The sequence below is a fragment of the Dermacentor albipictus genome, chromosome 7 (genome assembly GCF_038994185.2).
Source record: "Dermacentor albipictus isolate Rhodes 1998 colony chromosome 7, USDA_Dalb.pri_finalv2, whole genome shotgun sequence".
NCBI classification, from domain to species: Eukaryota; Metazoa; Arthropoda; class Arachnida; order Ixodida; family Ixodidae; genus Dermacentor; species Dermacentor albipictus.
In genome coordinates this window covers 44,924,657-44,939,146 of record NC_091827.1, presented here as the reverse complement: position 1 = coordinate 44,939,146, position 14,490 = coordinate 44,924,657, and the positions used below count along the sequence as shown (strand labels likewise).

General features: G+C 46.9%; 1 protein-coding gene across 1 annotated transcript in view; it reads right to left on the bottom strand.

The window, feature by feature from the left end:
* LOC139047406 (homeobox protein prophet of Pit-1-like) overlaps positions 1-14,490 on the bottom strand; it is a 32,443-nt gene continuing 17,953 nt past the window's right edge. The window contains exons 2-3 of the mRNA XM_070521235.1: positions 3,123-3,329; positions 1-336 (exon numbers count right to left, since the gene is read on the bottom strand). Coding sequence (XP_070377336.1) covers positions 1-336; positions 3,123-3,296 — 510 coding nt within the window. The 5' untranslated portion in view covers positions 3,297-3,329. The remainder of the gene's footprint in view (positions 337-3,122; positions 3,330-14,490) is intronic.

Genomic DNA, 14,490 nt, shown 5'->3' with positions numbered 1-14,490 from the left:
TTACACTCTGCCGTCCCATCGTGGCTGCGGAATCGCGAGGAAGTCGTGTCCTGTGTGAAAAGAACCAAGCGATGGCAGGCTCTGCTGCGGTCGGGTCTCGTTTCCCGCGAGAGTGTGTGACTGCACCGGGAGTCCGGGACAGACGACCATGGTCGCAGGTGGCACAACCGCAGGCGATGCCAACTGGCGGCTGTCCCCTGTGTCTCGTGGGGAAGCCAATGGTGACGGGTGCGCGTTGGGGCACCCTGGCGGTGGCTGTAGGTTGTGCACGTAGCTGTCACCGATAATCCTGATTGCTCGCCGCCGGAGCATGGCACGCTTGTTCTGGAACCACGTCTGCAATAGCCGCCGCCACGTTAGGGTTAGGAGGGCAATGGGATGCAAAGATTAGAAAAAATGGGCGATTTGGTGTGGGTGCGTTGTTAGGAGAGCGCGAAGGGTACAAAGGCGACAGAAGAAAGCAGATACGAATAGAGAGCGAGTGACAGTCGCAGTACGATATTGTACCGGCCATTTCAGTCAACGGCTTTTGATTGTGTGCAATCTACGTACAGTGAAGTTTGTTTTTGATGCGAAAACAGCAAATGGCCCATGGAGCGAAAAAGCCGGCGTCTGTAGCAGCGAAGCGGCCCCTAAATTACCATTGGCTGCGACGCTACGTCACAATGTAAGCGCGCCTAGACGGAGCAGAGCGGGCGAACGGAAACACCTATGCAGCCGCAGAGCGCCAGGTGTTGCGCGAGGGGAGAGGGCAGCGCCGCGACGCCACGTCACCCTCGCTCTCGATAGCCGGCACTGCGCTGGGCTTAGCTGCTGCGCGTACCTGCCGGCCTTGGTGGCTGCTGCTGCTTCCTCTGTCTCTCGTCGCGCTGGACGTCGGCGGCATGCGGCGTTGGCAACGCAGGCTCCCGCTGCTTGCTTTCTCGGCCAGCACGCACCGCTATGGCACATCATTCGCAGCGCAAACAGCGTTCATTTGGACATTAATGTTGTCGCATTCACAACTCGTATCAAGTGCTTAAGAGGAAGCTTTAGCTCGAGTGCTCCTATCTAAATACATGTAAAAGGAGAATTCGTTTTTTTCGGGAACCGCTGCACTAAATTTGACGAGGTTTGTTGCATTGAAAAGACAAACTTAAAATCTAGTGACTGTTGGTTTCGAATTCTTGAGTTAGCTCGTGAATTTTTTATTAAGAATTGGCAAAAATCGAAAATTCTCAGAAAACGAAACTATCAAGCTTAGAGCTCTGTAGCTCAACCACTAAAAGTGATAATACAATTCTGTGAATTGCATCTAATAGTACATCTAAAGCGGACAAAATTGATATGTTACACACGAGTATAAAAAAATTAATCATAGGAAAATAGTACTTTTGCAAAACCGTAGTAACCAACGTAACAAATTCACGTAAGATGCAAAATGACAAATTGAATTTGTCCGCTTTGAATGATCTAATGGACGCCGTTTACAGAACCGCGAAATCAGTTCTTGATGCAGAGCTATGAATTTGTAAACTTCGTGCTTCTATTTTTTTCAAACGGTCAAATATTTGAAAATCGTTCTAAGAAAAATCAAGCCCTAAATCGAAATTCCAATTCCAACAGTCACTAGAATTTAACGTTCTCTTTCAAATGCAACCAATTTCATCAAAATCGGTCCAGGGGTTATCTCATAAAAAAGTTTTTGCGTTTTACATGTATGTGAATAGGCCGCGTCGGAGTTGGGCCGGAGCTAAAGCTACCTCCTAAGTATTCTTGGATTAGCTCAGGTTTCATAACGACGTTGTAATTTTTGATCGGCATGGTTTTCCCGTTCTTCCTGATCTTGAGATTGTTGCGGTTAGGGTGGCGTTCAGTGCGTGGAACCCACCCAGCCCATCGACTACGACGTCAAGGTGTAGAAAAGGAAGGAAAATGGTTTATTTAACTTAGTGCAAAAGCCCACTCCATGCAGGAGCAAGTTAACGTCTCAGTTCACATCAGGACCCTCTGTCCTCACTCTTGAAAAGTATCTGCTTTTAATCCCGTCGTCTTCCCTAGGCGAGTCGACTGGGGAATCTGAAGACTGTCCAGCAGCAAATCACCATCGTTGACTCAGTTGTGAACCACGCTTTTGCTATCCACAACTCGCAGTTACTCCGCCTCAAAGGAACTGGTTTGGAATCTGTGGAAAGAAATCATCCGGCGACACCTGGTTCGTTCGTCGTTGCCCACCCCGTTATTCGCTCAGTCTGCAAGGTGAAGGGCGGGCTGGGGACCTTTCGTGGAACCCTGCGACAGCCGGTTTACACGCTGTCTTGACGGCTGGATAAGTGCCGAGGGATGGGTGGTGATTTGACTCGTCTGATTAATTGCGCCTATCCATTCGTTGTCGTGGTTCGATCTCTCCCGTTCATCCTTTTCTCCGGTTTCCAGGCGATGGTGGGCTGAGCGCTTTTAGTTGTTGTCCACGCTGCGCTGACTTCTGATCAGGAGGTGCGGCGGTTTGATACGTGGCACATATTGAATTGACACCCTTGGTGGTGTCGAGACGTAACAAGTTGCTCACAGGCAGTGAACCCACTCACCGTCTCAGCAGTGAGTGACTCGCCGAGACAGCAGTGAACCAAATACCGGTCCTGCGTGGCAGCTGCGCAGGCCCACGTGGTGGGAGTTCTCGCAGTTGTGCTGCGTGTGACCAATGAATGGGCGGCAACCGCTTGTGACGTACATGCTGACGTGTCAGCGGCGCTAAGCGCTCGTTCTTGGCAGCCTGACGGTCTTCGCGTCGGCGGCCCCTCAATATCGGAACCTGCGAGGCATAGCTCAGGTGGCAGCAGCTCGGCGTTGCACTTGTACTCCACTTGTACTTCATGTTATCACTTGTCGTCACTTGTACTTCATGTTAGACTGCGCTGCCTTGGGGGACTGGCCTCTTACTTTCCGTCAGGCGTACACCTTCAAGGCGTTTGATGCCCGCCGATAATGTCATCGCATTGAGAGCCTCTTGCTCGGAACAGTGTGCCGCAAGATGTTGCTGATATACTTCGATTCAGGCAACGATAGAAACTATTTGCCTATTGTGAATCCTGTTACGTCAGTTCTCCTATAGACATCGCGACTCGACGCAAACTGCCGCTTACCCTGGTCTGCTTGGTGGTGATGCCCAGTTCACCGGCGAGTTGCTCAACCTCCTGACGTTCGATGAACTGCTTGCGGCCGAACACCTCTTCCAGCCTGTCCAGCTGGCTGCGGCTGTAATTGGCCCGGGGCACCCGAGTTCCGTCGGCTGCTGCTGTTGCCGGTGGAGACGCCATGTTGGTTGTCAGGAGGTCGCAAGGGGGAGCCACCTGAGAGAGAGAGAGAGAGGGAGGCGCCAGTTAGTTTACACTCGTAACCACGGGATGGCGTGGTGTACGTCGATACGCTAAAGCCGTACCGACATGACGTCATCGACTTGTATGGGCTTTGAATGAACGCTCCCGAAACACTCAAAGAAATATTAGAGACTTTTAGCGTGTCCGGCATTCGGGCAAGCGCGGGCGGTTTTCCGGTTTAGCGGGGGCGTCAACGTGAGCTGCCAGATTGGTGGCGCCAGCTGGTGGCGCAAAGCTCAACCACACACACACAGAGCTAACTGCTATATTCTGCTCAGCTGCTGGCGTAAATTTTCGAAAGTGGCGTAATCGTGTTCACAATTACGCCGCTGCCAAAAATTTGCGCGGGTGGCGAAGCAGGATATGGTGAGTTACTGCAGTTTTAGCTATGCGTTTGTCTGGTTGAGCTCTACAACACCAGGCGGCTTCACCGCTCACGTTTACGCCCCGACCATCCGGTAATCCGCCCAAACCGCTCCCGTTTACCGGAATAGCGTACAAGCTAAATGTCTCTATTGCTGGAAAGCCACGGAACGGCACAAATATTTTGGTGTAATAGCATTCTTACGGGAGGCGTATGTGCAGTGACGCAATTACCGAGAAAATGGTCACGTGGGAGCAGAACAATAGTGAGGTTTTCAGCACTGTCGCCCTCTCCCTGAGTCGTCCGCATTAGGCCTAGCAATGACTGGTCATCGACAAAAATGTCCTTATTTCACCAAGCAAGGTGCACAATACAATTCCTGATCACAAATGCGCGAGTCCTGATGATATTACACACTGAGTTAAAGTCGGTACTAGGCGTTTCTGCGAAGACCTTTAACCAATATTTTTTAAAATATCACATGTGGCAGATAGCACAATTATAATCCTCGAACTGGATTACTCAAACAGGCGGACATTATTTGCACGAAAAAAAAATCAAAACGCATAATTCAATAATTAACAAACAATTACTAATGAAGATTTAACTACTGTGCGGCACATAACGTAATTTACAAATTGCAGCTGGGGAGTTCTCAAGGCTGATTCACTTGCAAAGAATACGCAGGATGGCATTAGTCTTTAGATATTACCTAAATCCCCGAACTTCGCGAAGAAATACATTGGTGGTTCAGTTACTTCTGTGCTTCGGAGTGTAAAACGGTGTTTTGTTAAATAAAGTAAGTGAAACGACGTTGCATTTTTACCGCAAGTATGATGGTGTACAGCTCGAAGATGGTGTCGCCAACATAATTATTTTCAAGTGGTTATGCCTTGCAGTCTAGCAGGCTACAAATTATAAATTGCAGCGTGTGCCGTAAGGTAATCAGTTAAAATCCCATGTGACTTTTTTTAATTCGACGATTAGGCATTTCTATTTATTATGCAAGTAGTGTTCGCCTCTTCGAGGGGACCATCTCACGAACTAAAATTGTGCCATCATCTACAAATGATCTTTAAAATAAATGCTTATTGTGGTCGCAGAAATACTTGGTATATGTACATAGATTGCATTATTAATTTGATATTTAGGGGAGCTCTTTCCGCAGGGGCACTTGAAGAAAGCAATAGCATCCTATTTTTCAAAAAAGTTGGGAGTAGTGAACAGAATTGAATTGAACACATTCTTGGAAAAAAGAAACATACAAGAAAGGAGTAATCCTTAAAAACAGTTTGCACTTTTTACAGGCATAACTACTTTACAGATATTTAAGGAGAATGAAAGGCCTAACTATAAGCTTATCTTTATACCCTCTCATTAAAAATATATAGGTTGCATAAAAGCTTATTGAATCCCGTATCTTTCCCATTAGAGACTTTTAGCGTGTCCGGTATTCGGGCAAGCGCGGGCGGTTTTCCGGTTTAACGGAGGCGCCAACCTGAGCGGCCAGATTGGTGGCGCCAGCTGGTGGCGCAAAGCTTAACCACACAAGCACAGAGCTAATTACTATATACTGCTTAGCTGCTGGCGTAAATTTTCGATAGTGGCGTAATCGTGTTCACAATTACGCCGATGCCAAAAATTTGCACGGGTGGCGAAGCAGGATATGGCGAGTTACTGCAGGTTTAGCTCTGCGTTTGTCTAGTTGAGCTCTACAACACCAGGCGGCTTCACCGCTCACGTTTACGCCCCGACCATCCGGTAATCCGCCCAAACCGCTCCCGTTTACCGGAATAGCGTACAAGCTAAACGTCTCTATTACTTGGAAAATTTCCGTTCCCTAATGACAAGACAGCGTGGTTTTCGTAATGAACACTCAAGAAATACCGCCGTGATGGAAGCATTAAAACTGATATTGATGATGGGAAATTAGTTGAATCAAATAACTCAAGTCATGAACCGGCCATCCCAAATGCGTACGCTTCTGTAGTTGAATCGGTTTTCATTGATTTCACTAAAGCCTTCGACTCAAATAATCATTACAGTGCGATGATTAAGCTCACGCATTGCAGTGCGGTGAGTAAGCTCACGAACTTCTTTACGAAAGCCCTCCCCCCCCCCCCCCCTTTCGAAACGATACAATATTGCGCAGTTACGTTCGCAACAGGTCTGCATATAGAGAATGATGTCTGACACCAAACAAGATATCGGCGTTAAGCAAGGTTGAATTCTTGGCTCGATATTGTGTTCAATTTACTTTAGCGTCTTGCCAAACTCGCAACTTCGCCTGTAGCGAACGTCCCCACCATATTCTCTTTCGCCTATGACATAAGCGAACTTACAAACGGGCTCATTGAAAATATTATCCAACTCTAATATTCATGGTGCGAAGCAAATAATGTAATGATGAAATCCCAGCAAAACAAAGCACAGGGTGTTTTCTCCAGGCCATAGGAAGACAACTAACATTTCTCCAATATATTTTACCTCGTTTCCTATTTGACTACGAATGAGTGCACCTTGGTGTCATTTTAGCGTAGCAGTTAAAGGCGACATTAATATTTTAAGGGAGCACACATTACAAAGCCACATTATTTACAGCATATCGTCTTGGGGCCTTACCTAATGTTATCATTAACTCCTCTTCAGCTGGTTCAAGATCGGGAATTTCGTGTTATTACAATTTATTGTTTTAATGCACACATGAGTCCAATTTTCTACAAGTTCATATATATTACCCATAAAATAACTCATTTACAAACAATATTTCCACTATAACTTCTTGCATGGCATATGACCCTAGTCTACGGTTCTTTTACTGGGCGGAATATATACGAAGTCGACGCAAATGATATAGGATTAGCTTTAATTTATAATGTGTTATCTCCTATAGCCCACAACCGCTTCGGAGAGCAGTCTGTCGATGTTTCCGGATTGGAACTGAGGACATGCTAAATGGATGTCATCGCTTTGCGAGTGTGTTTCATTTATAGATATATAAAATATATAAGCGACACGTTCTTATGCATCACTGGTGTCACTTTGTTTCACTACACTTATCTATTACTAATTTTCTGCAAATGTTTGTGCAACTGCTTACATTCAGTATTCAGTAATAACAAGAGGTCCCATTTTAGTAATGTGGTCTGAGATATCTTTCTGTGTACTTCTGTAATTTGTTCTGATGTATACAAAGACTAGCAAAACATTTACTACTACTACTTCTACTACTAATACTATTACTAACAACAACAACAACAACAACGACGACGACGACAACAACAACAACAATAATAATAACTACAATGTTTACAAACCCACAAAAACGATATTGCAGTTGTGCAATCTGCATCTGTTATAAATATCTGAAGCGGGAAATTTTTGAAACGCGTTTCCAGTTTATACCTCTAACTAGTTACGGCGATTACGCGGATTTCGCAAAAGCCCTTCTCACAAATTAGTGGTGCACCAGTTTCGTCCGCGTCATGGATGTCTCACTATATGTGCGGTTTCGAGTAATCCGATACCGTTTCTTTAATGCAAAGCGTTCTTCGCTTCCTTCCAGGCACTTTGCGGTATGTGGATTGGCATGGGCTACTGTCGGACCTCTTCGACAAAAAGGAACGCATGGCCGGCGGTGGGATCTAACACCTGACAGCAGCCATGCAGGAAGAAAATAAACTGCAGGAAGGAGAGAGCATTAAACGTAACCAGACCACATATCATACTGACCGCAAATAAAGGCGGGGACGGTCTTTATTTACGGTCAATATCATCATCATCATCATCAGCCTGGTTACGCCCACTGCAGGGCAAAGCCTCTCCCATATTTCTCCAACAACCCCGGTAATGTACTAATTGTGGCCAAGCCGTCCCTGCAAACTTCTTAATCTCATCCACAATTTGAGGGTTCTACTCAAACTGCGGTCAATATGATATGCAGTAAACACCAACAAGACCAAACTGAAGTTCTTCTGTAACCAGACCAGCCTCGGTAAACGAACACTGCGTTAAGCCATTCCCTTCGTGTTTTTCCCCCCTCGCTGTGTTGATAGTCCAACACGTGACCTCAGAGACTTAGCGTATTGGCCGGGAGTGTTTGGTTCCCGGTAGTGTTTAACCGATGCGGCACTTGTTCGGGGCCGCCCTGCCGTAGCTCTGCCTGCGGAGCGGGAGCGCTGTAAACCATACCGCGCGCGCTATGACGTGTTGATCACACGCTGGGCCTACGCGTCTGGCTTCAATCACTAGACAGTTTTAGTTACACGTACGTAGAGGCTTCACATACGCAAACGTGAAAAGCCTACGTACCTTACGGGCACGCCATCTGAAACGCTTTTAGCTACACGTACGCGACGCATGCCAAGAGGGACCCCGTAGCTCCATCTATCGGGAAATGTGAACATGGCGATAGCCAATTCAATCCTGTCGCCGTGTTTGGATGCAAGCCGTCTGCGCGCGCGCGGCCCGCTATCGCTTGTTTGTGATCTCGCGGAACTCCCGCGCGAAGCTGTCTACGTGCGCAAGAAACGCACGCAATGAATTGAATCCCACGTACGACCGTGAGACGCGCGCGCGCCCGCTACGTTCTACGCATGCGCACTGTTGACACGTAGAAGCACTACGTACGCAAAGCTTCCACGTAACTGTAATTGTCTACTGTCGCGCAATCGCCCCCTTTGAGTTATTTTCCTCGTCCATGACAGCAGCCCGACTCTCAAAGCAACTAGGCCACTGTCGCACGAGTATACTTCTCTCTCGTGCCCACGCCAACTTGGAAACGTCTGATGATGATAGCGATCTCAAGAAAGGAAAGACGCTTGATTCTGCAACCCGTGAGAGAGCGCGGCGAAGTTTGGTCAGGAGAGAGGGAGTGGGAAGTGAAAGATGGCGCGACTGTCACGTGCCAGTTCGTCGCATTCTTCCCTCGTGATAGCGCTTTGAGACGCCGTCTTTGACTGCACTGTCTTCGGGATCGGCCCGCAGTTTTCGTCATACGGATGTCTACACAGTTTGCGCCTGCAGTACGCTTATTGCATTAAAAAGAATCCCCGCCCTACACAAACCGTACGTTCAAACTTTCGTTTTTTTTTCTTTCAATGGAGGGCGAGCAGTCGACTACAACGTCTTGCAGTCCGCCTCTAATTAACTGGCAACGTGTTTTAGCAAACGAGCTCAAATTTCACCAGCTGTTCTTTAAGTCAATTCTCGTGTAACAAACTGAGTATGACACAGAGTTCGTGCGCAGAAGCATCAAAAAGTACAGGCTGGAGTGAGTAAAGGAACCCAGGGCGCCGAGCGCGAACTGTCTGTTTATTTTTCAGAAACTGTGGCGAATGTATATGTCGCCCAATCGCATGCACAAAAATGCCCTCCCGGGCCTATCCACGTCATCGATTGTCACCGATTAAGCTGATCTATCTCTCTCTTTCATTTGTTTCTTTACAGCGAAGCTGTTAGCCAGGCACTTCGTGTCCATTAGTGTCCGACATTTTTAGCGTCCGCGTTCGTCAGCAAAAGTGTACGTGGGCCGACACCGGCGGCAGTACAGGGCCAGGAGCTGCAGAGGCTTCAAGCACTCAGCCCAGTGAAGCGAACAGCGCATACATTCTTCGGAATCACGCATACAACATACAGAACACCATACGTTTCAATAAAGAACACGTACAAAACAAGCATCCGAACCACATAATTGATGATTAATTGATAATTGATTGAAGCCGCTAGTGCTAGCAACGCGGAACACGTAGCGCTCTCCGCATACGTTGTTGCGGTTACGGTGGTGGTCACGGCATGGAATCCACCAAGCCCATCGACTACTACGTCAGGTTGTAGAAAGGGTTTATTGGCTTAGTTACACGGCTCCAGTGCGGAAGCTCACTCCATGCGGGAGCAAGTTAAACGTCTCAGTTCACATCAGGACCCTCTGTCCTCACTCTCTAAAGAGCCTCTGCTTTTTATCCCGTCGTCTTCCCTAGGCGAGTCGACTGGGGAATCTGAAGACTGTCCAGCAGCAAATCGCTATAGTCGACTCCACTGCGCTCATGCTACTCATAACCCGCAGTAACTCCGCCTCGAAGAAACAGGTTTGGAATTTGTGGAAGAAAGAAAGAATCCGGCGACACCTGGTTCGTTCGTCGTTGCCCACCCCGTTCTTCGCTCAGTCTGCCAGGTGAAAGGCGGGCTGAAGGGCGTCTAATTAACTGCACTTATCCATTCGTTATCGCGGTTCCCTCCCATTCATCCTTTTCTCCGGTTTCAAGGCAATAACGGGGTGAGCGCTTTTATTCGTTGTCCACGCCACGCGGTTAGGAGGTGCGTTGGTTTGACCCGTGGCAAACTTTCAATCAACGCCCTTGGTGGTGTTGAGACGCAACAATGTTCTCACGGTAAAAGATTACTGCTGCTCAAGCTGCCCCGGCGACGGCAGATTGCGAGGTGGGGTGTGACGTCCCCTTTCGTATATGAGATTACAAGCATCGCAACTGATTTCAATGTTGTTGCAGCACCGCTATGTCCAGCGGCGTGCTGTCCAAATCACAATTACTACCATTACTCTAAAGCAATAAAGCGTTGCATACCCTACCTCATCAATTGTAGTGGTACGGTTTTGGACGGCGTCGCTATACATCCACTTTCGCAGGGCCGGGATGGCGAGTCAATTTTTTTTTTGTCTCAGTGCTCGGTGTCCTGTGTTTGTGTACTCGCTCAGGTCTGGCCCTTTCGTTGTTTTTAGTGCACGAACTCTGGTATATGTTTAACCAACTACTCCACTGCCACATTTTTCTTGAATATTATGCAGAATAACTTAAATATGTTTATTGTATTAGGATATCAATTACGAGTGTGTTTTTTGCTTTGGTTAAAAAACACTTTTGAGAAGCTTTTTTCGGCACACAGCTGAAATATGTTCTACTTATTTTAGTTACACTTGGCTTTCTTCTGAGCCATAACTAGAATAGCGGATGCTATCATTCCTTCGAAAACATTTCTAAAATGTAGACATAAACTCCGGCCCATATTTTCATAAGGACTTACGTAATACGAGAACTCTTAAGAAATCATGCTTATTTTGGTTTGGTAGGCAGGACAGTTATGCTGGAACAAAAATTTCTCCTTTCCCGTGTACTTAGATATAGGACCTCGTTTTCCACCGTCATCACTTCGAAACAGTTAATTAACTTCAGAACAACATCTCGCACACTGTATCACGCTAGCGGCAGCTCCAACAGATGGACAGAAATCGCGCAGAACTTCAAAAATAAATTAAATAAAAGAAATATAAAACGCAGATTAGGTAAGTTCTTTAAGGAAATATAGGGCAACAGAAAAAAAATAAAGAAATAAGGAGCTGCCTGACTTACGCGAAGGTGCAACAAACGACGCGTGAAGCAGACGACGACTTAAAATGCGCAGACGAGGCGAGCTGGTATTCCATGCAGACGGCGTCACGAGCAGACTATTTCACACGAGCACAGTTATGGAAGCAGACGGCAACGATTCCCAGTCTTGGCGCCGCTGGGCGGTGGAGGCGGAATTTGGAAAAACTGTCTTGTTTCTCGCGTTTCATTTTGTCGCCGTCTATACGCGTGTCACAAGGGAAAAGAGAAGCATTCCGTGGGAGCGAATGGACCATGTTTTGGCGCCTCAAGACGACACAGGAACACGATATAGCGTACGAGGAGAAGAGGGATAAACAAACTATCAGGAACGCGTATCTCCGCTCATTTCCTCGCTTGCCTCGGAAGCGGCCACAATTTACGCGGAATAGCAAGCTAACGAAAAAAAATAGAAGCCAATGAACATAACATGATCAAGAAACGCCAATGTATGAAAACTTCTAACCCTACAGCTAGAATAGAACTGGCAGAACTTTCGAAGTTAATCAACAAGCGTAAGACAGCTGACATCAGGAAGTATAATATGGATAGAATTGAACATGCTCTCAGGAACTGAAGAAGCCTAAAAACAGTGAAGAAGAAACTAGGAATTGGCAAGAATCAGATGTATGCGTTAAGAGACAAAGCCGGCAATATCATAACTAATATGGATGAGATAGTTCAAGTGGCTGAGGAGTTCTATAGAGATTTATACAGTACCAGTGGCACCCACGACGATAATGGAAGAGAAAGTAGTCTAGAGGAATTCGAAATCCCAAAGGTAACGCCGGAAGAAGTAAAGAAAGCCTTGGGAGATATGCAAAGGGGGAAGGCAGCTTGGGAGGATCAGGTAACAGCAGATTTGTTGAAGGATGGTGGGCAGATTGTTCTAGAGAAACTGGCCACCCTGTATACGCAATGCCTCATGACCTCGAGCGTACCGGAATCTTGGAAGAACGCTAACATAATCCTAATCCATAAGAAAGGGGACGCAAAGACTTGAAAAATTATAGACCAATCAGCTTACTGTCCGTTGCCTACAAACTATTCACTAAGGTAATCGCAAATAGAATCAGGAACACCTTAGACTTCTGTCAAGCAAAGAACCAGGCAGGATTCCGTAAAGGCTACTCAACAATAGATCATATTCACACTATCAATCAGGTGATAGAGAAATGTGCGGAATATAACCAACCCTTATATATAGCTTTCATTGATTATGACAAAGCGTTTGATTCTGTCGAAACCTCAGCAGTCATGGAGGCATTACGGAATCAGGGTGTAGACGAGCAGTATGTAAAAATACTGAAAGATATCTATAGCGGCTCCACAGCCACCGTAGTCCTCCATGAAGAAAGCAACAAAATCCCAATAAAGAAAGGCGTCAGACAGGGAGATACGATCTCTCCAATGCTATTCACACCGTGTTTACAGGAGGTATTCAAAGACCTGGAGTAGGAAGAATTGGGGATAAAAGTTGATGGAGAACGCCTTAGCAACTTGCGATTCGCTGATGATATTGCCTTGCTTAGTAACTCAGGGGACCAATTGCAATGCATGCTTACTGACCTGGAGAGGCAAAGCAGAAGAGTGGGTTTAAAAATTAATCTGTAGAAAACTAAAGTAATGTTTAACAGTCTCGGAAGAGAACAGCAATTTACAATAGGCAGCGAGGCACTGGAAGGAGTAAGGGAATACATCTACTTAGGGCAGGTAGTGACGGCAGATCCGGATCATGAGACAGAAATAATCAGAAGAATAAGAATGGGCTGGGGTGCGTTTGGCAGGCATTCTCAGATCATGAACAGCAGGTTGCCATTATCCCTCAAGAGGAAAGTGTATAATAGCTGCGTCTTACCAGTACTCCCCTACGGGGCAGAAACCTGGCGGCTTACGAAAAGGGTTCTACTCAAATTGAGGACGACGCAACGAGCTATGGAAAGAAGAATGATAGGTGTAACGTTAAGGGATAAGAAAAGAGCAAATTGGGTGAGGGAACAAACGCGAGTTAATGACATCTTAGTTGAAATCAAGATAAAGAAATGGGCATGGGCAGGACATGTAATGAGGAGGCAAGATAACCGATGGTCATTAAGGGTTACGGACTGGATTCCAAGGGAAGGGAAGCGTAGCAGGGGGCGGCAGAAAGTTAGGTGGGCGGATGAGATTAAGAAGTTTTCAGGGACGGCATGGCCACAATTAGTACATGACCGGGGTTGTTGGAGAAGTATGGGAGAGGCCTTTGCCCTGCAGTGGGCGTAACCAGGCTGATGATGATGATGAACATAACACAGCACATTGACGTCAGTACTGCGTGCACGTTCTGCAAACGAGGCTTGAACCAAGCGGAAACTATATCAGAGGACGGAAATTGGTTTCGCGCGGTTTGTTCGCGTTAGCGCCTCGGGGCCGCCACTGATGGTATATCATCGAGCGAGACCTTGCATATTATGTATTATGCGCGTCGTCTTCAATACTTTTCAAAGCTAAGGGCACATTCACACCGGCGACTTGAGGAGGTCGCGCGACCAAGTTGGTCGCTTTGCGACCAGTCGCAAATGGTCGCAAACGGTCGCCTTTCTCGAAAAGCGACCATTTTGGGCGAGTCGCACTCTGAGCGATTTTTCAGTCGCGCGACCGTGGTCGCAAAACTGATAAACCAATTAGCGGTGCACCGGAAGTGATCTTTCGTGTGTCTACATCCGGCCTCCTCCGGCGTCGCATTCAAATTCCGCGTAGATTCCGAGAGTTCTCGCTGAGTACGATAATCTCCGGGATTGCGACTTGCGGGTCGCGCTCAGCCGGGCTTGCCGGTGTGAACATCAGTCGCCTTCGGTCGCTTTTTGATTGCGAGTCGCAAATGGTCGCGCGACCTCCTCAAGTCGCCGGTGTGAATGTGCCCTAACTCGGAAGTGATTTCGTAAAATATTCATCCCGGATATACAGAAGGGTACTTGAGGTTGGTTGTCGTGAAAAGTGCCACCGACTTTATATATATGCGTCGTCACAGGCGACAAAAAAGTACCCGTGATTAAGTGCCCTTCCGAATACGGTGAGTTGACATTAAAGAGTTTTAGGTTAGGAAACGCAAGCGGCTTGCGTCCCTATAGTCTAAAACTATCTATTAAAATTCAGGATGCAGCGTCAACAAGCCAACCTGCCACGCAGTGTTAAGCCTTCACTATGTGTTCAGGCAAATAGAACTGTTTTTTTACCGCTTGGAATATGAGGAGAGGGTTACTTCTTCCACGAATGTGCTAGCTTCAGCGTCAAGCCTAGATATTTAGGAGGAAGCTCCAGCTCGAGGTCAACTCCGATTTACCTATTCAAGTAGATGTAAAAACGCAGTTCATGATACAACCGGTTGAGCGATTTGAATGAAGCTTGTTGC